Source organism: Rousettus aegyptiacus, unplaced genomic scaffold (assembly GCF_014176215.1).
Source record: "Rousettus aegyptiacus isolate mRouAeg1 unplaced genomic scaffold, mRouAeg1.p scaffold_m13_p_1, whole genome shotgun sequence".
Taxonomy (NCBI): Eukaryota; Metazoa; Chordata; class Mammalia; order Chiroptera; family Pteropodidae; genus Rousettus; species Rousettus aegyptiacus.
This window is the reverse complement of record NW_023416284.1, coordinates 143,592,738-143,619,794: the sequence shown is the minus strand read 5'-3', so window position 1 is coordinate 143,619,794 and position 27,057 is coordinate 143,592,738. Positions and strand designations below refer to the sequence as shown.

The 27,057-nt window shown below is 35.4% G+C and overlaps 1 protein-coding gene and 1 pseudogene across 4 annotated transcripts in view; both read left to right on the top strand.

Moving 5' to 3' along the window:
• The window catches only part of PDSS2 (decaprenyl diphosphate synthase subunit 2), a 212,975-nt gene that overhangs the window by 144,220 nt on the left and 41,698 nt on the right, over positions 1-27,057 (top strand). For all 4 annotated transcript variants that reach the window (XR_001598218.2, XR_001598219.2, XM_016155738.2 and 1 more), the window contains exons 5-6: positions 20,266-20,439; positions 21,352-21,483. Coding sequence is in view for 2 of the 4 variants with exons in the window: in XM_016155738.2 (XP_016011224.1) it covers positions 20,266-20,439; positions 21,352-21,483 (306 nt within the window). In the remaining 2 variants the exon portion in view is untranslated. The remainder of the gene's footprint in view (positions 1-20,265; positions 20,440-21,351; positions 21,484-27,057) is intronic.
• Positions 271-389, top strand: LOC118606891 (annotated as a pseudogene).

Genomic DNA, 27,057 nt, shown 5'->3' with positions numbered 1-27,057 from the left:
GCTGTATTTTTTCGAAAACATACCATACATAGTTCACCACGGCTCAGCATTAACTAGCAGATTGTAAAATGAAGGACTCCAGTCTAGTTCCGCTCATAGATAGTCATCCTGTGCATAATATGAGGAAGATGGTGATAACTAAGCAAAAAACACTGTGGTAAGTATTCACCTATGTTTTTTCACTTAATCTTCACAGAAATCCTACTAGCAGATGCTACTTCTCTCTCCATTTTACATATGTGAAAACTAAGATTTAGAAAAGATTAAGTAATCTAAGGCCATGCCATTCTGAACAATCCCAATCCCGTCTGATCTCGGAAGCTAAGCAGGGTCAGGCCTGTTTAGTACTTGGATGGGAGACCACCTAGGAAGACCAGGTGCTGTAGGTGTAAAAAATAAAAAATAAGGGATTGTAAGTGACAAGGTCCTTGCAATCTGTGAGGTCAACCAAGGGTTGCCTCGCCTAAAAACAAAAAATAGAAAAAAAGAAGAGAAAAGATTAAGTAATTTGCCCGTGGTCATACAACTTGTCATTTGACATTTGAACTCCAGAGCTCAGGTTCTTAACCTCTCATTCCACTGCCTCTGCACCTTAATGAAACCTGATTTGCTAGCATCCATCTGCCACACCTGAGATCCCACCATAGATGATGATTGCAGTGACCTCTTTTAGTCGTTGAGACATTGTTTTTCCCTGGGATGTTTCCAAGGGGTTCAACTTAGTTTTATGTAAAATATTAATATTTTACAATTAAAAATATGTTCATTTTTAAGTGAAAATATTATTGGTTTTAAGGTTATTGATTGATCCATCTTTACTATTTGTCCACTATAATTAGCCCAGTTCACTAATAATGTGAACATTGGTTAAGTACTTTCTATATGTCAGGAAGACCTACTAGCAACAACAATGATAAATGCTTAGAAAGCACTTCACTGCTTGTACTTTCATTCTACAGAATAACTTATATTGGCATACTCATTTTATAGAGGTAAAGCCTAAAATTCAGAGATGACAAATGGCAGGAATCATAGTGTCTGGAAATTGTTAATGCATGCTTAACAGCGACATCATCTGAACCCATGTTTTTTGACTCCAAGTCCCATATAGTCTGTTTCTTCCTGGGAAGGAAAAAAGAAGAAGCAACAAAGTCCTTGAAGGACTAGTGATCATACATGAGTGAACCAAACAGCAGTTGCTGACTGAGACTAACAAGTTTTGCTCGAAATAATCTGTAACAATGCTTTATTCATCTGCTCTCTTTTCCCACCACTGACCCAAACATAGTCCCTTAAAGCACTAGAGACCTTTATTAAGTAGTTACATTTCTGAATATAGCCCAAATATTTAAATAGCCCTTTTTTTTTTTTTTATAACGGAAGCAAAAATATATAGTTGAACTGAAGCAGCAGGAGGGCTTCTCGATGTCTCCATTTGTGCCCCAGGTCCACTTTAGATTAACCACATTTCCCTTCCTAGCCAGAAAAATTCTGGCTTTTTTCCCCCTGCCCTCTGAGTGTACTAGCCATAGGAATGGCTGTTCAGAATTTATTTTTTCTAACTTGGTCCAGGAATCACTTCAGAGGCAAAGAGTGACTGCCCCACATGAAGTGCCTTCAAGGTTTTCATGTTCTGGCACAACTGGGAAGCCACCACAAGTGGAGGTCATGTGGGAAGTGAGTTGCACAGCCTCCCTAGCCTTGGGCCAATTCAGTACACAAAAGAATTGGTTTGTAATTTAAAATAAGCTGCAAACCATTTCATCTCTCTAGGGATAAGAGGATACAATAGTAGTCTGTTTTCTATATGGCAACTTAATGCAGTGATGGGGTAGTTCAAAAAAGCTTTCTGTGGAGTAGTATCTGTGTAATGAGGGTAAGTGCATTAAAGCAAATCGAGGGGAATTGGAACTGAATACTTTTGAAATCACCTTCTCCAGAAGAATTTGTGGAATAATTACATAATCTCTGCTTAAAACTATGAAAGTTTATGTGACATGTTAGTAATACTTAACGAATTGTAGGTAGATTGTGATCATGTAAACTTTCAAAGTAATTTAGGAAATGTATCCTTTGTTCTGTATTCTGAAAAATAACATTTTTAATTTTACATTTGGTAGTTTGTGAACCATTTCTTCCTTATAATAAAAATTAATCACTGTGCTTTCTCTAATGTTTATAATATCTCCCCTCTGCTGTTTTTTTCATTAACTAATTGAAGAAAGAAGCATATTAAATAGAAAAATTATATTTTAAATGGTCATTTGCCAGTCTAAGAATTCCCCAATCAAGCTCTGCCTTGTACTTTGTACTCATGTTCCCACTATACACATTAAATAGTTAACATTTTAGCAAAAAATGTTGAATCCACAGACTTTTATATTTAAAATCATTTTTTAGTTCAAGGCTCTAATCTTCATCTACAAATAGTGATTCTCAGATTTATATCTCTGACCCAGATCTTTGATTTCCAACCTCTTATTTGACATCCCTACTTCTATGTCTTGGATGTTTTCAAGCTTAGCAATTTTAAAGCCAATTTCATGATCACTCTCCACTGGTCTTCTTAAATAAATAAATAATCTTTTTAACATAATTATCTTATTATTATAACTTATTTACTAATTATAAAAGTAATACATGTTTGTTAAATGAAAATAAAAAGCATAGAAAAATGTCAAGAGGAAAATAAAAGTTATTTCATATAAACCATCCCCAGAAATGAATCATGATTATATTTTAGTGTATTTCCTTCTAAATTTCATTCTGCATTTCTCCCATTTTTTAGTTATTTTTAAATATTATTATTTATATAATTTTTTTCCCTTCTTTACTCCTCAAGATAATCATTTTGAGCTTCCAAAATATAATTATAATTTACTGAATCATTCCACAATTTTTGGACACTTACTTTGTTTACATTTTTTTTTTTACTATTTTAAATAATATTGTGATGAACATCTTGTGTATAAAAAATTCCGAAAGTAAGATTCTCAAATCAAAAAATAAGAATATTTTCAATATTTTTCTATGCAGACAAGGCTTTTACTATCCTTAGAAAAGACTGCTTATCAGGTTGGCCCGTGGCTGGCATCTGGGAACTTGGATTTTAGGAGTGTTTCCACCATTCTCTAACTGATAAGCAGCTCACTGTACCTAAACTGTTTCTTCAAACAATGCGATTTATGCTGAACACTTGCTTTCTAGAATTTTGGTACATGCTAGGCCGAGGATGTCCAGCAAAAAAGCTCTGAGCACCAAGCTCCAGTGAATTACCCTGGAAGACCATATTTCACATGCGTTATCACATATTTTAATTCACACATGTGAATTCTTGGAGGAATTAAACACATCCTGTGTGACTCTGTTGGAGGAAAATCAGACCCGTGAGAAACCAAGCACCACTTGGGGAGTTAGAGAACTCAGATTTATTATGCCAGCGGTCCCAGGAGAGCTAGCACTCTGAAGATCTGGGCCTTGAGCTCACGGGTAACCTTACTTTTACAGGGCTTAACAGGCAAAGGCAATACATCTGTTATGTAGACAGACAAGCAAAAGAGAGGGTGAGTCTTCAGTTGATCTCAAGGTCACCCTGCCCTTCAGCCTATATGGCAAACATGTCTGCAGAAGCTGAACAAATTGCTGATTACAAGGTTAGCCATTTGAGTAGAAAATTCCTCTTTAGTTCCTCTGGTAGAGGAAGTACTCTTGGAAACGTGTACCTGGTTTCCTCCAGACTTCATCTCATATACCTTTTCCTTTGCTGGTTTTGCTTTGTGTCCTTTTGCTGTAATAAACCAGAGATGCAAATCCAACCACATACTGAGTCCTGTTGAGTAATCCTAACAAATCATCAAACCCGGGAGTGATCTTGGGGATTCCAACATCCTCTTTTTCTGATTCTTTTTGTTTATTTCCCATCCACTCCTGTTTCCCCCTTGTGAATCTAATCAAGGAAAGTGTCTTCAACTCATGTTGACGTTGAAATGGGGAACAGCATACCTTTTCCCTATCCTCAGAGGTTCTGCTCAAGTTAGAACATGAAAGGAAAGTGAGAGGTTTTTAAAGAGAATCCAGTTTTCTTAGAAAATAACTGGTTTTAACAGAGGCACTGAAACTATAAAGATTCATTCTACTTTTTCCAAGCACACAGTACATTTTCAGTAGATTATTCTCTTATGAGGAATATTATTATGTTTTTGCGAGGCAAGATAACTTCTGTTCATCAATTTATCTTTATGCTTCTCTTTCTTTGGCTCTCAATCACCTTTCAAGTAAAATATAAAAATAAGACAATTCAGTCCTCCAGAAAGTTATATCTCTTACCTGCAAAGCTCTGTGCCATCTAAAATATTAAAAAACGAACAAGATGAGTTTTGCCCATTGAGAAACATAACAAGAGAGAAATGTGAACAGTCACATCTGCTTGGGAAAATCATAAAAGATACTAAGGAGATTATGATACTTGAGAGGGACATTTAAGGATGGGAAGGATATCCACTGATGGAGAAGGATGGCATTCCAGGCAGAGGAAATAGCATTATCAAAAGTAGGAAAGCATATTTAAGATCAGGGCTTCCTCCGTGCAAGAATAAAGGAAAAGTGAGAAGACTAGAAAGGTAGGTTTTATCACATGTGTGAAGACTTATAATGTGAGAATGTAGAGCTAATACCATATTTGGTAATTGAGATAAGAGAGAGAGTGAAGATTTTTAAACAAAGGAATTATCTAATCAAATTAACCTTTGGGAAAGTTAATTGAGCAGTCATTTACAGGAGATTGGAGGGGAAATGAGGACAGTTGGGAAGCCAATATAATAATGAAGGCCAGGGGTGCTCTCCTCCCACTTCGAAATGGTTGGCACCTTCTTGAGATTCATATCTCTACATCAATATCAACTTCTCAGAAAGAACCCTCTACCCAATCTGAAGTAGCTACCCTACTTAATTTTCTTTTTTAAAATCACAGTTGTCATATGATATTTTCCTTATTGTTTATTTTCAGCCTCCTTCTACAAGAATATGAACTACATACAAGGAGGGATTTTGTTTATCATCATATTACTAATACCAGAACAGTGCCTAGCACATGAGTAGTAACCTAAAAATATTTATTAAATTAGTGATATAGAGAGGCCTAGAATTCTTGGAGTAGATTTTTTTAGACAGCTTTATTGATGTACAACAAACTGCAGTTATTTAAAGTGCACAATTTGCTGTTTTGATACATGTGTGCCCCAATGCAACTATCATAATAATCAAGATAATAAGCATATCCAAACCCTCTGTATATCTCCAGAGATCTCTAGGCAGATCTCTTATCTCTAGTACTCTGTTCTGTGAACTTTAACCCCTAACTCTAACCCCTTTGGCCTCTCTAGACACCAAGGTCCATCTCCTCAACTCCTGGCGGCTATTATTCTCTACTGCGACCTACCATTCCTCCTGGCAATAAGTCAAAACAATTTTAAGACTCATTTATTTCACATCTCTCAGAGACCACTGCCCTTTGTTGCTAAATGTCAAATGCCTTAAAAGCTCTTGTTTCATATGTTTTGTCAAGTGTTTTGGCTGTTTCAGGTAGGAGTGTAAATCCAATCCTGTTGCTCCATCTGGCTGGAAGTGCCAGTTCTTGTGATTTTATTTTTTTGATTTGTGTTGTAACGACTTTTTTCAAAAAATAACAAATATAAAAATTTCCCCCTATAAGTTTTATGGTGCCTTTGTGTTGATGGTACCTTAAGTGCTTATTTTAATATGTCTATCGGTTACTTCAGGCATGAGAATAACAAATCAGAAATGGCACCAATGTTTTGCATCTGGCTGACCAGAAAAAAAAAAAATGATGATAGATTTGGCATAAAAGAGGGTTGTTTATAGAGAGAAGTGGATGAGTTTAGTTGACATCAGATTAATGTTGAGGTGCTGACATACTCTCCAGATAAAAAAGTCAAGAACTCCAGACAGGTAATATGGGAATAACTCTTTGTTGACTTATGGGTAAATGAATTTTGGTAGACAAATAAACAAAAAAGTTTACAAAACTAAAAATAGAATAGAGTATATGGAAAGGAAGTTGAAATGGTCATCAGTACTACCAGGATGTGCTCTAAGTGGGCTTGAATCCGACACTGTTTCTTCCCAGTTAGGACTAAAAGAGAAATATGCTGTGTTCTGATTTTCTCATTGTTGGAGGACTAATGCTACATATAATTTTCCTATAGAAATTTTTTTCTAAAATTAAACGAATAGGAATATATGTGATGAGCCCTCAAATAATGGATATTGGCGAATATAGTGAATAGTACCTTTGACATAAAATTACAAACAGCCAATTCTCCCAGCATCTACTCAGAAATCAGCGAATATGTAGTAATTCATATCTCAGTGAAGATATTTCTTTTGATGGAAAATTAAAAGAGTAAAATTCTATCTCCTGATACTTTAACATAATAAAGAGATTGAATTTAGAAAATCTAGACGAAGTGTTTCTCATCGGATTCTGGTTGAATTCTTTGTTATCATGAGTCCTACATTAGCCATAGCGCTATATTAGGCAGTTTTGATAAAGTTGTTAGGAAACTTGTATTGAAATGCGTCTATGTATACAGTAGACACACTGACAGCTACTGGAGTATTCAAAACAAAACTGCAACAAAAAACACGGACCTGTCCTCAAGGATCTGATGATATGTATAGTTCAGAGGGAAAACATGCCCATGAAACTGCTGGAAAGTGATTTACCCTAAGGTCACATGTAAAAGTATCTGGTACAGGCTAAATTTATAGGAAATAGGGCAGCATTAAGAATTAGCAGTGGTTCATGGGAAACTTCTTGAATGAGGTAATTTTCTTTTATGTTGAATCTTAGAAGGTATAGGAGAAGCAAATTAGGAAAAGCTGAGGTTTGTTGGGATCAGGAAGTTGTCTTTGAGAATTGTCTGGGAAGGCAGATTTGTTTGTTCATTCATTTAGCATGTCTTTTGAGAATCTACTGTGTGCCATACACTAGCAATACAAGTGCTCAGTGAATAAAACATCTTTGCTCTCATGGAGCTTACATTTTAGTGGAGAGACTGACTATAAACAATCAAATAAATGAACAAGAGAAATAACTGATAGTGATACTGCACAGCAAAGAACTAAATAGGGAGAAGCGATAGTGAAGGACTGAGGGATTTACTTTAGAATGAATGGATGTCCACAGAAGTCCTCTGAGGAGGTAACTTTTAAGCTGAGATCTGAATGACAGAAAGCTAGCTATGTGTAAATACAGAGGGAAAAGCATCCAAGAGGAGGCAACTCAAAGACCAAAGGGAAGAACCAGCTTAATGTACCCAAGGATGGAAAGAAAGCCTACCCAGCTAGAACACAGTGGATAAACAGAGGAGTGATTGGAAGTAAGTTCAGAGAGGCAGATAGATATTAAGAAAATATATATGACCCAAACATGAAGGTGCTTTGGACACATGTTCAACTAAAACTAAGGAAAGAAACTTAATATTTTGTTTTTGGGTTACCTAATTATTCCTCTAGGCCTGTTCAACATTCAACAAATATTATTGAGTACCTACTATGTGCTAGCAACTGTGCTAGACAAATCAAGTACGTGTGTATTGAGAGCTGAGATGGAGACAAAGTGTTCATCGGAGCTGGAGCACAGGGGCCTTGCTAGGAAAGGGTGACAATTTTAAAAAGGACCAGTGAATTAGTGGGTAGAGCTTGAACATTTGTTTTGGAGAGTTTGGATTTAAAATAGTAAACAGAAGGAAAGCCCTATAGGATCTTATACAATGAGGAGATCTTTGATAAAGATTATTGTCGAAGCTGTGAATAGAATAAATTGGAAGTCAGAGAAATTAGAAGCAGAAAGACCAGCTGGAAGAGTGTTGGAATCACAGGTGTGAAGCAACAGATAAGATTGTTGGCAGTGGAAACAAGTTGAGGGCAAGGGCCCAGAAGTTTAGCAGGTACACTGTCTCTCAACTTATTAAGTGATTTACGATTTATATTTCCTACTTTATTACTCTATCACTGTGTATTTTGTGGAATTGAGTCAACGTTCGCCATCTCTAACCTGTTCTTTACATATCACAGTCTTATTTGTTTCTAACTATGCTTTGATCAACATTTTCCCATAGAATTTATTGCATGGCGCGAGAATGTTTTTAAAAGTAGTAGACAATAATTAGAAATATAGGGTATTTGTAAGGGATCATTTCAGTCTCTTGGTTTGCAGAATATAGCATTTCTAGTCTTTCATGAGAGGCCCTAAGCTGGAATCAGCTGAGCCATTGCTAAATTCTGGCCCATGGAAATTGTGAGATATAGTAAGTGTTTATGATTGTTTTAAACCACTAAGTTTGGAGTAATTTATAGATAACTAATATACATATCCATGTCTTTTGCCATGTAACTGATGACCTGCATTGCGAGCTAAGATAGAGACCAAGTTATTGTCAGAACTGGAGCAAAGGGCCTTGCTAGGAAAGATTTTAAAAAGGACCAATGAACCAGTGAGTGGGCTAAGGTATACTTACTTACCTTCACCTGTGGGCCCAGCCATTTGACTTGCTTTGGCCAGTTGGAGATTCTCTTGGGCCTCTGCGATCACCATGAGAAAAATATGCCCTGCCTAGACTACTGGCCCAAGAAGGATGGGCCAACCCAGAGACTCTCAGTGAGAAGCAGAGCCACCAATCCAGAGTAGCAGAATCTCAGCTGACCCGCAGACGCATAAACAATAATAAATGTTGTTTGAAGCCACTGAACTTAGGTTGAACTGGAGTCAGGTGGAGTCAGAAAACCTGTGGGGACCTGGAGATGCAGACCAAGCTTGTCATTAGGATTCTGATTTGAGGAGCTGACTGAGGGCTTCTAGCCTGAGGTCCAAAGCCCTGCCTTTCAGGGCTGTGAACCACAAAGTAACTGGAAAGCCAACCCTACCCAGGCTAGAGAGAGCAAAGGTTTGTTACTTGGAGTTTCAGGAAAGCCATATCAGAGCTGTTCATGAAGCATCTACAGTGGTTTTTATTGGGATTTTCTTAAAATTTTTATAGTTTGCCAATCCTCTTATGAAAAATCTGCAAATCACTGCAGGTAAAGTGGCCGTAGAATCTGCTCCTTCTTATTGCCAGCACCAGCCTTGGGCTTTGAAGTGCCCCTGACTTTCTTCACTCTGTTCTTGTGTTTCTTTCACTATTTTTTTTTTTTTTTTTTTTTTGGTGACATCGGTCCACTATTTTCTTGAGGTCTTTTTCTTTTCACGCAAGCCATGTGTTGCAAGTCCGTGTTTGGGTTCATGAATCGTAATTCATGCCGAAGCCAGTTGTGTTGCCACCAACACAATGAGTTTTGAATCCAAATTCAAAGATGACATCCAGTGTGATCTTGTACATTTTAGTGAGTTTTTCTTAAATTTCTGTCTTAGGTAGTCTTGCCTTCCCAGGATGAAGGAAATCAGTGATCATTTGTTTTCAGCGAAGTAGTTAGTTGATCATGAACTTCCTGGTTGGGATAGTTACCATGATCTTCATATGGCAGTTGATCCTCAGGCAGCCAGAGAAAACCAAAGTGTTTTACATGGGGACGTTATAGTGCGGTATGCAAACAGAAGCACAGAATGATGGAAAATCTAGGGCTTGCAGTCTATTCCCATAAAAATGGATGAAAGTAGCCAGGGGAGGGTGACTAGATAGAAGGAATCAGTGAGTTTGAGTTCAAAGAAGCTAATTAACCTATCAAAGTAGAAGGGAGTTCATATTGAAAGTTTTCATTTGTAGATTAGAAATAGAAAAACTTTATTTTCCTTTCTTTGAAGTGAAAAATATCTCTGATATACATATACACGTAAAAACTGTCTTAAAAAGAAACCTATATTTCAAGAGGTTTAAAACAGTGAATATTGTATAAAAGCATTAAGATACTCTGGGGTGTATTTCACTGGTACATTTACTCATAACCTATCCCCCACACTATACCCAAGGCATGTATTAACAAGCTAATAAAACATGCCGTGTCATGTTTTATTGTTTGCTGGGCATCTGTTCAAACTTATATCACTCACATATCCAAGACTTTAAAGATGCTGGTAGTTGTGATTATAAATACCTATAATTTTACTAACAACCTTTTTTTTATAAAGTAGACACTATCTTAGATCATTCATTGCTAATAAAAATGTTGAATTTATTCAGATTTAAACGCTATTGAGTGTAAATTTTTTTTTGAAATGCATCAAGCATATAAAAGAGGGTTTATGTGACAGATATATATAGTTTAAATAATAATAACATAAAACACCTAGGTGCCCACCAACACTTTTAAGAAATGATATTTTTATGTGTTTTTTAATCCACAAAATGTTTTATTTAAAGGGGAAAGCAGCAAATGTATTGTGAAGTAAACACATTAGAAATCAAATATAGGAGTATTAGGCTACATATGCAAAGGTGGTAAAAAATGAAGGTTGATACAGATATTGAGAAAGCAGGAAAGTTATTGATGACTGAAAGCGCTTAGTACATATAATGGCCCTTTCGATTAAGTAGACCCTCAAGTGTAGAGTGGGCCTGGTTGGTGAATGCTTTTATTTGTTAAATGTTAAATTGAATTTATATGTTATTTAAAGGTTCTCTAGGCCACTCACTGACAGCTATTACAGCAAAAGATCTTAAAAGGCAGTTCATTTGCCTGAGAGATGAAACATCTGATCGCAGGACAAGGATAGACCATGCAGAAAACGAAGCCCAAACTTTCAACTATCTATCTATATACCAGTAAGTCCCAATTTATAGCTCCATCCCAGATCACAACTGAGCTGTAGAGTTAAATATTTTGCTGCTTACTCAATATGTCTACTCAGAGGTCTCATAAGCATCTCGGCCTTAGTACATATTAAGACCAGATATATGATCTTTTCCTCCAAACTCATTCCATTGTTCTCTGTCTTCACAAAGAGCACCACCATTCATCTAGATTCTCAAGTCAAAAACTTAAGGGTCGTCCTTAATACCTCTGCTGCTGACCAGGCTTACCCCCATAGCTGCCTTACTCCATGTCCTGTATCACTACATCAGCCAGAGCATAACTGGGAGGAAGCGGAGAAAGTTGCTCTCCGAAGTACTCTCCACAATGAGTCCCACCTTCTAGTATTCTTTTTGTAATCCCCTCCTACACTGCGCACAGCTGGTCTGTGTGATCTATAGCATACGGCAGAAATGACGATGTGTCACTTCCAAGACCAGGTCATGAATGATTCTGAAACTTCATTTTTGGGTATGCTTTCACTCTCTATCACTCTGCTGGATCACTTGTTCTGGGGACGACAGCTACCATGTCATGTGTACAGCTCTATGGATTGAGTTTGGGAGCGGGTCCTCCAGACCCTTAGATGACAGTAGCCCCAGCCAACAGCTTAATTATAACCTTAGGAGAAGCCCTGAGCCAGAACCAACCAGCTAAGCCATTCCTGGATTACAGACCCTCAGAAACTGTGAGATAATAAATGTTTGTTGTTTTAAGATACTAAGTTTTGGGGTAATTTTTTTATGTGGTAATGGATAATTAATACAGTATTCTAAGGAAATTCTTCTTAAAATATTTTAGTTGTTCATGTTGGCCTGTGTAAACTTTATACATAAACATTTTTCATCTTAAGGAGTGAATTTATTGAAATGCTTTCAACTGCATAAAATGAAAATCCAATCAAATAGATATCAGTAAGGAAATACATTTTACCCTCACTGAATGTGCAGAGGTAGTCAGGCATCAGGGACAGTTAACATGACAAGTCCCTGATATCAAGGTTTTCTCTGTCTCTCTGCTCTGCCTCCTAGTGTCCCATTTATTATCAGGCTGGTGGCAGTTTGTCTACCGTAGTCCTGGATGCATCTCACCAAGACAGAGCAACATCCAAAAGAAGCGGTTGCCACTTCTACCTGGGTCTCCTTCTAGTGGACTTTCCTCATGTCTCGGTGCCTAGAATTGGACCAATGCTTATTGCTAAATTAATCATTGGCAGGAGTAGTGACTACCTGAACATAGTTAATAAGGAGGGAGAGGGGAGTGCCTCCTGGGTGAGTGGCTCATGTCCACAGTAGGAAGCTATCTTATTTCACTTTTTGAGCAGCTAATATTTTTCTTGCTTCTTAGTCCCCACTAGCCACCATTTTACCTCAGCCCTGCTCACCTAGAATATAGCATTTCACCCCTTAATGGATCTTCTGGTTGTTGTACCTCCAGTCCAAATTGCCTCTGGAGCAACCCATATAAATTACACATGTAATCATATCATTTCCTGCTGAAAACAGTTTCCTAGCACCTAAGTAAAAATCTCCAAATCTCTGGGCTTCTTACCTACCTGACTAGTCTCATCTTTCTTCACCTACCTCTCCCACTGTATGCTTCAACAATAGGAAACTAATATTGATGCACTAAAGTCATCCCTTACCTTTTCTTCCTGGCTAACTCCAGTTTATTATTCAGAACCAGACTCAGCTAACAATCCTCTCCACCGAAGCCTCCCTTAACCCTTCCTTTATAGAAAGAACTATTCATTCCCTTGTCTGTACTGTAAGCATAGCTCTCTTTTCACACACCAAACTACTATTTACTGTTTCCCTCCTGCTGAACTTCTCCTAAAGTTCTTTGTAATCACTCTTTGTAATTAGGCATTACTCCTTGACGTACCCACAGTATCTGCCATATAGTAAACACACACACACACACACACACACACACACACACACACACACACACACACATCAATTGAACCACATCTACTTTTACATGGCGTGGCAAGCACCAGCATATACCACCAGCATTTCAGAACAACCCAAGTTTTCCTTTGGTGTTATCCAGTTTGTTTATCTTAAAGAACTAGTTAGTATTCCCTACTGCTCCTACCATGCAACCCAGCTAAAGACTCTCTGCTGCCTTCTAGCTGTTCGAAGCTTCCCCCATCCCAAGGATACCCCCTGCTGAAGGCTTTGTTGCTACAAAATAGTCTTCTCATCTCCATCCTGACCCCTCTTCAGCATTGTCATTCCCATATATCTCACCAAGAACTGACAAGTGGGGAGGGCAAGAAGGGGCTGGCTGGTCCTAAACCAAAGAATTCCTGATTTTTAAAATCCCTGGCAACTCTTCTAATTTGTGAGTAAAATTTTAATAATTTTATTTGTTCTATAGAAGTACTTTTAGAAACTGACCTTAGTATATACATTTATCAAGTCTTATCAGTTTCTCTCCCATGATTTACATAGACAAAAAGTTTCCATATACCTAGTTTACTATCTTCCCTGTGGCTGGACTGTAAATCAAAGCAAATTATTTCATTCTGTTAGATGATGCTATTAAAATAGTATTCTTTTTTTTCTCTTCCTTGGGATTCCTAAAAAAAAAAAAGTGCTTATGATATCCACTGTGTCTCATCGTGTTATTTATATACTCCAGACTCTTGGAGATCTCTTTAGTGGATATCATTAATGTCTCAATTTACAAGTTTAAAATGCTATTTTGATTCATAGATGCAACATGTCATTTACTCTTAAATACAACGTACTTTTTAAACTATGAAAGACATTTTGCATATATTTCTATTGTGTGTTAAGCCAAGTAGAATCCAGTTGCTATACATTTGAGATTCATCTCTGCCACTTACTAATGTCTGATCTTGGTCAAAATATAGTCTTCAAATCTCCTTACCTATTAAATAGGAATAATGATAAATGAAAATTTTAAAAGCTAATATAATAGTGAATGTGCAACTATCATTACATAGTTAGTTTCCAGGAAATATTAGATTCTGTTCTCCCTTTGCTTCCTTCTTATCACTAAATACAGAGGGTCTTTATTGAAAATTTCCTGAACCTGATTTTTTTTTTTTTTAATAAGGCTAGTAAACTGTTTTGGCTCTTGCTTAGCTGCTCAGAAGAGCCGAAAAGGGCAGTTCAAAGCAAACATTTTAAATGGCGAAATGTGGCATTAAAGAGATCTGGTCCCTTGTCAAACTCAATTTTATGCTGCATTTGTAAAGTTAGCAGCTCAGAAGTATGAATCTGAAGTAGGAAGTATGAGAACAGGAAATATTCACATACTTTCTTTAAAATGCTTTTAATTCAACGGGTAGTCAGTTCCTTAGTTTCCCAAACTCTTCCGTAATGTGAAACGTAGAAGTTTGGCTTGGCAGGTTCTAGTTGAGATTTTGACATCTTCCTGGGTCAGTTAGTTTGCCTTTTTTTCTGTGGCCATGGACCTGACCTTCAATCCCAAGCAGCCACTTTACAAATGCACTTTGGTGTCATGTGAATAGGTATGTGCAAATGTATTACTCCTATTAGAAAAACTCAAAGTACACATCTTCCAGACAACTCAGTAGCAGAATAACGTATTATATTTAAGCAAAACCACTGATGCCACTGTCTCAGGCAAACATTGTGTTGCAAGCTTCAGTTTTATTCCTGTGTGTGTGTGTATGTGTGTGTGTGTGTGTGTGTGGTGTGTGTGTGTGTTTGTGTGTTTTGAACTGGCTTTAATTGAGCAAAAAGGTCATGTGGCAGTGAATAAGAGAACTGCATTTTTAAAATTAATATACTTCTGTCTGACAGGTATTAAGTAGATATGTTGGCATACATTATTACCTTTTGGAGAAAAAATCCCATCAAAAATAAATATCCACTGACTGTATCTTCCTTTTATATAATAATCTCAAGTAAAAACTACATATATGTAAGTATATCTAACTCTCATTTACCCTAACTGTAGTCATTTATTTCACACCAATTCTATATACCTGCTGTCTGAAGATACTGATTTGGATGTGGTTATCAAACCAGTTTCTTGGTATTTTACAATTGTACATTAACTTTTCCATTGTAATAGTGCACGCTCTCTTAATACACACATGGCAAGCTGATAGAAATAAATGGAGGGACTGTCTCATTTGTAACCAAGTTCACAACATGTAATAATTTAATGTTCAGGGAATAAAATTTCTGATTAACTTAGAACCAGAATTATTAATTGTGGCTTGATTGATTTATGGTAGTCAATTTCAAGGGACTATAAATTAATTGTTTCTTGGTTGTCTGAATTTTCTAATTTTTTTTAGTGATCATGTATTGCATAATTGAAAATGTAGAAATGATGAATAATAAAATGTCTTAATCACAACAAAGAAAATACAATGAACAAAACTGATCTTTGATCATTGGAGATCTTTCAAAAATTATTCTTAAATAGAACTATATTGATTTATCTACATATTTATATCCACATATAAAGACATATATAGATGTAGATATACGTATACATATACATATATATGTGGATACATATATGTATCTATGTGTGTGCGTGTGTGTACACACACACATATGACATTTCTGGACTGTTAGCTTCTTGAAGACAGACTATTTATTAATCTTCATATCTATATTGTTTTGCAGGGAACCTGACCCATACAGAATCTAAATAAATGTTACATGAATAAATAAGATAGTATACAAACCACAAAAGTTAATTGAAAGTCATATAAAATTTTTTAATATTAATCCAAGCATTTGAGATAAGAAATGAAAAATTTTATACTCATAACCTTTTTTAACAACTTTATTGAGATGTATTTTACTTCATAAAATTAATACCATTTCAAGTATACAATTTAATGATTTTTGGTAACTTTATCGAGTGATATAATCATCACCATAAATCAATTTTAGAACATTTTCTTTCACACATGCCTGCATAAGGTCCTTCACTCCCAACCCAGGCAGCAACTAACCTACATTTCAGATAAATGGAATCATGCACTATCTGGTCTCCTGTGGCTGATTCCTTTTACCTGGCTTATTGTTTTTGAGGTTCACTCATGGCATAGCATGTGTCAGCAGTTCCTTCCTTTTTATTGCTGAATAACATTTCATTATATGGATATACCTACTTATTAGCTTTTAGAGTTTTTTAAATAACACACAACTACTTAATAAATGCAACAGATAAACATGGTTCTACTCATTTAACAAATGTTTGTTGAAAATTAAATGCGGCGTTAGTGATTAAACAATATAAAGGTGACTTGAGACGCATATCTAGTCCTCAAGGAAACAGACAAACAAGCAATCATATAAATCATAGAGAAATTAAGTTCTGTGTTGAAATATAAATATAGTAATGTTAGTGTGAAAAGGAAAGTGTTTGTGGAAGTTTTTGATAACGCTTCTCAAAGAACAGATATTTGAACAGGATACATTCATTTTACTAGTCAGAGAATGGGAGAAGATGATAATCTCTTTGAAAAGGATAATATTTTTAAATTAATGCAAATGGTAAAATAGATGTTTATTCATGAAACAGCAAATTGTCTTGTGTTGCTGAAATGCAGGCCTCAAGGGGGCTGTTTTGGGTAGGAGATGGAGTGAGAAGTATTGCTTGGTACCGAAAAAGAGGGCCTTGAATGCCATGCTGTACAGTTCATCTTGATTCTGTGGATGGTAGGAAGGCATTCAAAGAGAATTATTTCAATTCTTTATTATGTCCAATTTAGGAAGGATAAAGGAAGGGGGAAGAGAAAGAGAAAGATATGAAAAGAAAGATAAGGATTCAACAAGTATTTATTGCATGCCTAATGCACTCTTTTGGGTGCTGATAATTCAGCAGAGGGCAAAACAAAGTCCTTGCTTTAATGGAGCTGACATTCTAGTGAAGGGGACAAGCAATAACCCATTAAACAAATAACTATATCAGGAGTCTAGTAGTATCAAGAAAAGAAAATATTTAAAGTAGAGTAAACAAACAGGAAATGATGAGAGAGGGATGTAGAATTGCAATTTGAATTCACACCCAAAAGCAATGAAGAATCAAGCCATGCAAACATCTGGGGAGAGTGTGTGATAGAGAATAGCAAGTGCCCGGAGTGTTTGCGAAACAACAGGGAGGCCAGTGTGGTTCTGTCTGGCTTACGTTTTAAAATGATCACCCTGGCAACTGAGTGAACTATAGACTGTAACCTTGTATGTATTCCATGTGTTTGGGCTTATGTAGGATTAATTCTGGAAGTAGGATTGCTGGGTCACAGGGTAAATATATTTGTAATTTTTATAGATATTGTGAAATTTCTATCCAGTCTCATAGCCACCAGCCAAGTTTGAGAGACCTGTTTCTTTACAGCCTCACCAACACTAATAGTGAAGCTTTGGGAAGGTGGAAATTTTTTTTCACTGTTTAGAAGCCCCCAGATCAAGATGTTGCCAAGGTTGCATACCTGCTGGAGGCTCTAGGAGAGCATACATATCCTTACCCTTTCTAATTTCCACTCATTCCCTGGCTTGTGGCCCCATCTCCCATCTTTAAATCCAGCAGTATAGCATCTTTCAGCCTCTCTCGGGTGTCATAACCCTTTCTAACTCAGACCCTGCTGCCTCCCTCTTATGCGAATCCTTTTGATTATATTAGCCCACCTAGTTAATCTGGGTTAATCATACCTAAAAAGTTCCTTTTGCCACATAAGGTAACATTCACAGGTTCCAGGAAATTAGGATGTGGACATCTTGGGGGGAAGGGAGGGCGGGGCGGCGCACTACTGTTAGCCTACCACAGGGAGATTTACCATTTGTCTGTGATAGGAAATGAAAATTATTTTCCTTGCTTTCCTTTGTCTTCTAACAGTGTCTGTGTTTTTTGTTGTTAATTGTTTTGTTTTTGTTTTAGCCATTTGGGTTTATCCTGGTAAATGGTGTAAAATGCAGATCAGTCTGTATTTTTTTTTTTTCAGATAGCTATTCAGTTGTACCAGCATGATTTACTGAAAAGTCCGACTCTTCCCTAAAATATAAGAAAATTCCTGTATCTAAATTCAATTGATTTCTGGACTTTCTGTTTTGTTCCATTGTCTGTCTAAAATGTATACAGTTAAAAAAACTTTTTAAAAATTTTTTATAGCATGTTATGATATCTGGTAGGGCTAGACATCATTCACTGTCCCTGTCCACACTGCCCACTCCAAACTGTTTTTTATTTTCATGGTTTTTCTGTCTATTCTTGTTTTTTTTTTTCCCCCTTGCGAACTTTATAATCAGCTTGCATGGTTTGAGGGGTGGCAGTAGTTTTATTGGAGTAACTTTATGAGGTTGGCTCTTACTGTGTTTAAACAAAAAATGTCTTTACATTAATTCAAGTTACTTTTGTACTTTCAATAGTATTTTAACATCTTCTTCATATCAATTTTGTACATTTCTAAGTTTATCACCAGCTTTTTAATCTTTCTTTTCATAGCTATAATGGAAGAAAAAACCTGTTCATACTATTTTCTGTTTAGTTTTTATGCATGAAAGTTGTGATTAATACATTTATTACATTAATTATAAATTATATTAATTTTATATGCTACTACCTTACTGATTTATCATCTTGTTTGTAGTAATGTTTTAGTTGAATCTCGTTTTTTCTCAATATACAATTATATTGACTTCAAATATTAATCGTTAAACTCTTTCTAATTTTTATGTATCTGTCCTTTTCTTGCCTCTTCTATTACATTGTTAAACAGAGGTGGTGTTGTATGCATCTCTGTCTTATTCCTGATTTTAGGAAGAAGGTCTTATGTGATTCTCGAAAGTGTTTGCTAGCTTTTTGGCATGTATGTGCACATATGTGTGCACATGCACATGCACACACACACCTGTCATGTTAAAGAAATGCACATCTGTTCCTATTGTATTCAATGTTTTTCTTTCCCATCAAGAATAGGAGTTGAATTTTGTCAAATGCCATGTTAGTATATGTGGAGAAATGATAAGGTTTTTATTTTAGACTTATTAACACATTAACTTTTCACATTTTAAAATATATTCTCAAATTTCTAAAATTAAATATTTTTATTTATGCCTAATATTTTATAAGGCAGGTCTTAATTTTCTACACTTTTTCTCCCCTATGTAGCATTTTTGATTATTACATAATACTATGTTGCATATTTGCAGCTGTTGTCATAAGTAGAACTCTGCTTTTGTTTAAAGGTTTAATAAAATTAGGCTGAGAATTTGATTTGACCAATGGGCTGAAGATTCCCTTCAGCATGGTGAAAGAGGTGGTGCTAAATCTAAATCCGAGCTGACCTTTTAATGGTCCCATTTTAAGTTTTTTTTTGTTTTTTTTTTTTGTCCTCACATAATGATGGAAGAAGAATTAGGATATGGGCAATAGGAAGTAAAGTATTTGGGTTAATTCATCTTTCATGATGGGTTCTAGTTAGTTTGAGGTTTTAAAGAAACACCATAAAATGAACATTTATATATTTGCTTCATCATTCTTGTTCTCAGGAAGCTCATTGCCTAGAGCAGAGCTGTATAATAGGGTAGCCACTAGTTCCTGTACCTATTGAGTTCTTGAAATGTGGCCAGTGATGTACTTGTCAGTGTAAAATACACATTGATTTTGAAAACTTTATATAGAAAATGTAAAATATCTCATTAATAATTTTATATTAATTGTATGTTGAAATAATTTTTTGGATATATTGGGATAGATAAAATATAGCATTGAGATTAATTTCACCTTTTTTTCACTTTTTAAATGTAGCTATTAGCAAATTTTAAATTGTATACATGGCTTACATTGAATTTTTATTGGGCATTACTCACTGATCTAGAGACAGTAGGTATGGCTATACATAACAATGATTTTCACAATTTAAAAGAATGAAATTAAATAAACTACAGTTATATCCTCCCTTATCTCCTTGTTTCATCTTATGAAAATAAAGTTTGATGGATAATGTAATCTAATTGTATTCCATTGTAATGTTGTCTCCTCTGATTTTTCTATTTAACTATGTATAAGAGAATGCAGTTCCTTTATTATGCCCTTAACATTTTTATATAAGTTGAAGGCAATAGGATTTTTGCCTTTTAGCATATTAGCACTTCAGAACTGATGTGAATATAGAAGGGAGTTAGTTTAGAGGTCCAAGTTTCTGATTTTGCTTTATTCTATAAATATATTTTAATAGAAGTTCTCTAGCTGAGTATAAAATTTGCTTCAGCATTTTCCCCCCCATTTTTTCTTCATTCCCTGAAAAAGCAGTTCCCTCTTCCTTAGTTCTCTTTGGGTACAGTTGAGGTTCAGCCTCATCTTTTAGGTATGTCTTATCGCAATAGCCTGAATGTCTTGAATAGTTTATATCTTAACTCTTATTCTTCAAAAATCAAAAAATTAAATTATTCTTAATGCTTTTTTTTTAATCTTGGCTTTCGTTGCATATTTTAGGAAAATGATATCACAAATGACATTGGAATATCAGCTTGGAAAGAGCGGGCTTTTCTCTCCCACGGTGCCTTATTAGCAAAGAGCTGCCAAGCTGCAATGGAATTAGCAAACCATGATGCTGAGGTTCAGGATATGGCGTTTCAGTATGGGAAGCACATGGCCATGAGTCATAAGGTATTTGCACACCCTTTCTCTTTTGCAGTACTTAAATAGCTAAAATGATATACAAAAAATCTTTCGCCAATTAATAAGCTGTTTTTATATCTCAAAAAATGTTTATTATGTGCTTAAAATCCATCAATCATAGATGATGATTGTTATATAAACTGTATGATTGATGAGTACTATGTATTTTGATGGAAGGCTACAGCTTACTTTAATCATATTTGTGATGTTTATCTTTTCTTACTACCTGAAAGGGTTCTTGAAAGAACTCTTGCAGTTATTAAATAACTTGTAATGTTATCATTCACAGAAAAAAGAATATTTGCATTTTTGTTACAGTTTCCTTATAGTTCCTTATGTAAAACAAATTGTAGAAAGTTAATGAAATTTAGAAATATACTGAGTAAAATTGAAAGCTTTAATTCTAAAAACTGACTCTTTTAAACGAGCATAATTAAATATAAAATGTTCCAAGATAAGCTGTTATCTTGGTGCCTCTGTGTATACGTAATTTTAGAACTACATTTAGTATGTATTTCTTAGGTGTTACTTAAATAGCTCAAAAGAGGGGGGAAATATATAATTATATATTTTTTTAAACATGTTTTATTAAATCTTAGATTAGTTTACTAAGCAATTATATTAAGTAAATCTCTTCCTAAATTTTTAACTTGAACTTAAAATAAAATATAGGCTGCTGCCAAATAAGAAAAAGGAATATGTATGGGAAAAAAACATTTAAAAAATTTTTAAAGATTGTCATTAATCATATGAACTATTCTTTGGCTTATTAAAGTACATCTAAAAACTGCATTCCTTAAGCTGCTTTTTTTCATTATATTGCTCGATGCTTTCTGTGTGTTACTAAAACATACTGATGTATATGCATTTTACTGATTTAACTCTTTTGACTACTTCTAGATAAATTCTGATCTTCAGCCTTTTATCAAAGAAAAGACCAATGACTCCATGAGTTTTAATCTAAACTCAGCTCCAGTAGTCTTACATCAGGAGTTTCTTGGAAGAGATTTGTGGATTAAGCAGATCGGAGAGGTAAAATGAAATTACTCCTATTTTAGATACCAGTGGTATTAGTTGATTTGAGGAAAAAATTCATATTTTATGTTGACCTAAGACATCGGCCATATAGATCAGCCATATAAGAGCTTATTCATATAACAGGTAAAATTCTTACTTTATAATCTACATTTTTAAGACGTAAAATGTTAGCTAAAAGTTAGAAACTGCAATACTGTTTTCTTATTATCTGAGTTCGTAGAATACTGCATCACAAAACTAGTGCCTGTGGTGAATGCTAATTAACTCAGATGATTTTTTTTTTCCCTAAAGGCTTTCAAAAATTGGGCTATGGTAATAGCACCACCCTTTAACTGACGGCAATTTCCCATCTGTAGACTCTAGCACAAGCTGCAGAATTCCAGGAGCTCCGTCTGTTAGCTCATTGGGTTATTTTAAAACAAACTTGGACTCAGAATCCTCAAGTTCTGAAGCATTATCAAAGGAAAAAACCATAGTTAAGTGGGAGGGGTAAAGGGGCTTAAATTGGGTTCATTTGCCAGTTTCCTGTGGGGAGAGAAGTTGTAGAAGACAAGAGGGAATTTTTTTGGTTTCTTTTAATCCAGAAATTCTGGTACAAAAATTCTTGCCCTTTTACACAAAGCTTCATGGAATTTGTTTAGCTTCATGCTTCTAATAGATTGGGTGAATGTGAGACTCAACATGGGGAAATGGGCACAGCTGAGGGTGGAGGTAGAGCCACCACACTCAGAGCAGAGAGAACCTAAGTGATGTCTACATTAAGAAAGATAAAATTTCCCTCTTCGACCCCTCCTCTCAAAATGTTGACGGTCAGCTTAAAATCTCTCGTATTCACCAGGTAGAAAATACAAGGATTCTTTTCTGGGGAAACTGTCAACCCCAGGTGAGACAACCTGCAGATGCGGCTGTTTGAGGCTCTCATAGTAAACATGCCATGTCTTTGACCAGCCCTTCTAAAATGAGGTTTATCAGTTGACAAGCCTCAGAGTGTCTAAGTGTACAGAATATCCAACTGAAGTAGATTAGGTCATAGAGGATTACTGGCCATTTGAGAAAAGCCTATGCCATAAAAGAATGAGTCAAAAGCAAACAATAAGAGGGAACTTAGAGGAAATAGAGATAGTGCAAGAAAAGATATTTTCAAAAGCACTCTAATCCGTATATTCAGTGAGTTAAGATATTAAATTCATAAAATAAGAGCAAATGATATATAAAAAGGGACAATCTAAGAATAAGAAATCAGCTTTATAAAATATGAAAGTATGAAAGAGGATTTTTTAAATGAAAAGAATGAGAAAATCTCCCAGAAATCTGAATGAAAAGACAATTGAAAATAGAAGAGAAAGAATAAGAAAATTAGAGGACCAATGCAAAAGATCCTATATTTATTATGAATTCCAGAAAGAGAAAACTGAAAATGAAAGTAAGAAAATTAACAATGAATTTTTTAAAAGAAAAACTCTAATTGAAGTACCTCAGTCTCCAAATTGAAATGCTACTCTAAACAATTAATTTAAAAAGACCTACATCAAATCACATCATTATCAAATTTTGAAACAGTGAGGATAAAGAAAAGATCCTAATATTTTTAGAAAGAAAAGGAAAACCCTACCTGCAAAAGATCAAGAATCCTTTCTTGGCCTTAGTAGTGACACTGAAAGCTTCCAGACAATAGAGTTTACTTCAACATTCGAAATTGTTTCCCACTTAGAATTTTATGCCAGTCATATTATCAAGCGTGATGTTAAATAAAGGCAATTTAAAAGAGATAAATACATTCTCAAAAAACCTACCTTCCAAGTATCTTCTTTCAGGGAACATTTGATGTATTCTGTCAAGGCAGGAGAATAACTAAGAAAGAGAAAGGGATAGAATTTAGGAACTAGGAATTCCTAAGAAAATATGAAGGGAAGAATAATAAATAACAATAAGAGCACTTACTATGTGCCAAGCAACTAAAAAGAGGGACAGGATAGACAGGGTAGGTTGTTTTGTTAGAAGTCTTATATTATTTGACTTTTCAAATACTATACATATATTTGGTTTTATTGTAAAACATTTAGTTTAAAAAGTTATATATTTTTTATGGAAATTACTTTTTTATAGTAATTTCAGTTCTAATGATCTATTCCAAGAAAAATATCAGAAATGATTTCCATATTAAAATATGTAGTAAAATATTAATTCTAAAAGGAAGAAAATGAAAATTGATCCATTTAAACATAGAAAAAGATTAAATGAAATATCATACAATGAAATATCACACAACTACTGAATATTGTATTACTAGGGAGTATTTGTGTGTTTTTCGACAGCTGAACTGAAAATATATATACAGATGGTGTTAGTAACTCTAATTGGGTTACATTAGAATACATTGCAGATTTACATTTTGGTCGAAAAGATCCAACTAAATATGTTCAATGAAAGCTACCAACTCTCCCTTGGCTATTCACATATATACGTATACATATAAGAGTATCAGAGATAAGAGTTTTAAAGAAGTTTCACCAAAAATGGGCCTATTTAACTCTTAATTTCTTTGCAAGCATACAAAGTTCTAAATGTAGACAACATAAGAGTCCAAGATTTCCTAAACAGCTGGTGAAATATTCCCAAATCATTATCCCCAACTTGATTTAGATTCGAAGGGACATCCAAATAGCCTCTGCTTGGCCACTGACTTGAGGCCCTTCTCATCTACATGTCTGCGCCATGAACAGGGTCACTGGTGAAGGGAAGATGAACTTCTCTGAAGCAAATAAGAAATGTTAGTTTCCACCATGCAGGGGGAAGCATTCTTCAGGTTAAAGACTCCTAACTTGAGTTTATTTTAATCTTCTATATTGTAATAGTTATGTTTATATAAGGCTCTGTAAGATAATTATCTTGCTCTGTGAATGAGTTAGAGGACACAATTTGCATAACACTCTAGAGGGACAGTCTATTCTAAATCTCAAAGAGGTCGCTTGTTAATCCTAAAAGTAGTTCTTTCTAGTGCTTTTTCCAATTTTTTGTAATGTTTACCTCCTCTGCATTATTGCAGTTCTTTCCTCCCCCAAGTTTTGAATTTCATCACAGGATCCTTAAGGATAATAGTGAGTCCACCTTTGAACTACCCATAATACCTGGCATAGTGACTTACTTGGAGTAGTTACCCGATTAATATTTGTCAGAAAGTATGTATGGTGTCGTCTACACAGGGTGAGCTATTTGGCGGCAGCCCTATTTTGTTAAATAGAAAGAGGCGAGTCAGTATAGTAGAAATGGCCAAGAGAGAACCAAGGTTTGGAAAACCTGGATTCTAGTTTGGGCTCTGCTAGCATCTGTATAACATTGATCACGTTCTTTCACGTCCTTTTTATTATTTCCTGTAAAGTGATGCCATTTCAACTAGATCATTTCTAAGGTCCCATTCAGCTCTCAAATAAATCTAAGAAATAGGTCTCTTAGGCAAAAGATGCATCACAAGAAAAATATATATCTCTATTAGAAGCTTAATACTAGTTTTGACATTGAGAAATAGAAAAGTCTTGCTCTCAATGATAGAAGTCACCTATGATTTCTTATTATCGCATGTGAAATTACTTCTCTGCTCTGCCCAGAAAGGTTTGTGTCCCATCTACCCTTGTGATTTCCTGTCTGGGGAAAGTGAGAATTAATGACTAGAGAAGGAAGGGAGAAGAAGCCAATGCACACTTAGTGCTCATTCAACAACCTTATAAAGCCAGGAAGAAGAGCACTTCTGGAATTTTTCATATCAGGCCCTTCTACTGCCTTCACAACTCCCCTTTTCCCCCTAAAATCTTAAGGTTAGATAGTCCTCTTCCATCACACCCATAAGCACACATGCGTGTGTGCACACACACACAGCACATACCCTTTCACAAGAGGCAGTTTAGAGCAGCAGGCCAGACCTGAAACAGCTGAAAAATATTTGTTGAGCAATGTCTCCATGCTGAGTTCTGCAGATTCCTCCCTACCTTAATTTTAAATTTAAATTTGTACCTGGTGAAACATAATAATCAGGTAAGAACATGGATAGTGAATGGGTAATTCGCCCTAGAGAGGTGAAGTCGTTACTCAGTTATCATTTTGATTCCTAATAAAAGGAAGTAGAATCTTTCAGAGAACCACAGAGCCCTGACTCTCTCAGGGAGTCCAGGGACTACTACAGGTCTTCAGTTTTAATGATCCTAAGTCACCTGAAGAAATAAGAATTATGATTATATTTTCTTGGTTATTCCTGAAAGTACTGAAATGTCACTTAGGTTTGTGACATTCTGACACTGTCATAACCAGCCATAAAATACCTTAAGTGAACTGCACATTACCAATGCTAAGCTATAATTCTCCTGTTCCTAGATACCCTGCTATTCTTATTCAAAAAGTGAAATAAAGATTGTTAGGCATCCCTGGTGCACATGAACATAACACTTGTATATTTGTAAACAGAAGAGGAAATGCACGTTCAGAGAGTCTTCATAAGTGCCACATTATATTCTAATTACTTAAGATATTTTGAGTCGTTTCAGAAGGAGTAATATTGACAATATCCTCTACCACAGTGTGGGCATTTGAAAGGACTGTGTGTGAAACCACAAAGCCTATGAAGTGGTTCTAGATATCACCTAAATTAAAATTGTTTTTAAGCTTAGTTTTCTCTTTCCCTTAAGGAAATAAAGTACTTCACTACAGGAGATATGGCAAATTGCCTACAGGTTGTCTGTGGCCTCATAAAGAGGGACTAAGAGAAGTGCACTAATATAAGGGATACTGTAATTGAGGCCACTTGAGGAGCTCAGAGGAAAGAGTTCATATTCAGTTGGGAAAGTGAAGAAAGGGTTTGTGAAGTAGGTACTGAGATAGTCCTTGAAGAAGAAGATCTTGACAGTGAAGATGGAAATGAAGGGCTTCCTAAGCAATGGAAGCCACGAAGGGATGCAGACGCGCAAGTGTCTAGTACATTCAAGGGGAAAAAGTGTTATCATTTGGATGGAATATGAAAAACACGGGACAGTATAGGGACAGACAAAGAATTGATCTGAAATAGTATATAATGACTATATGTAAAGACTTCGGCCCAAACAAAAACATGTACATGAACGTTCACATCAGCAATAGTTATGATAGTAAAAAAATGGAAACAACCCAATGTCCATTCAAATGATAAGTTGATAAACAAAATAGTGTATATCCATACAATTATATATTATTTGGCCATAGAAAGGAATGAAGTACTGATACATGCTGCAAGATGACAAAAATGTTCTGGAACTAAATAATGGTGATGGTTGCTCAACATTGTGAATGTACTAAATGCCACTGAATTATACTTTTAAAATGGTTAAAATGATTAATTTTACTGCATGAGCTTTACCTCAATTTTTTAAAAAGCCTTCGGGATGTTTGCATGTGGAAAACGAACTTGATTCAGAAGTCCTGGCTCAGACATCGAAAGTTTTTGAGCCAAGTAATGTCAAAGTCTGAAATATGGCTTAAGGAGGTGTATCTGGCTACCTTACATAGGATGAAAGGTACAAGGAGATACTAGAGAGATCAGTAAGA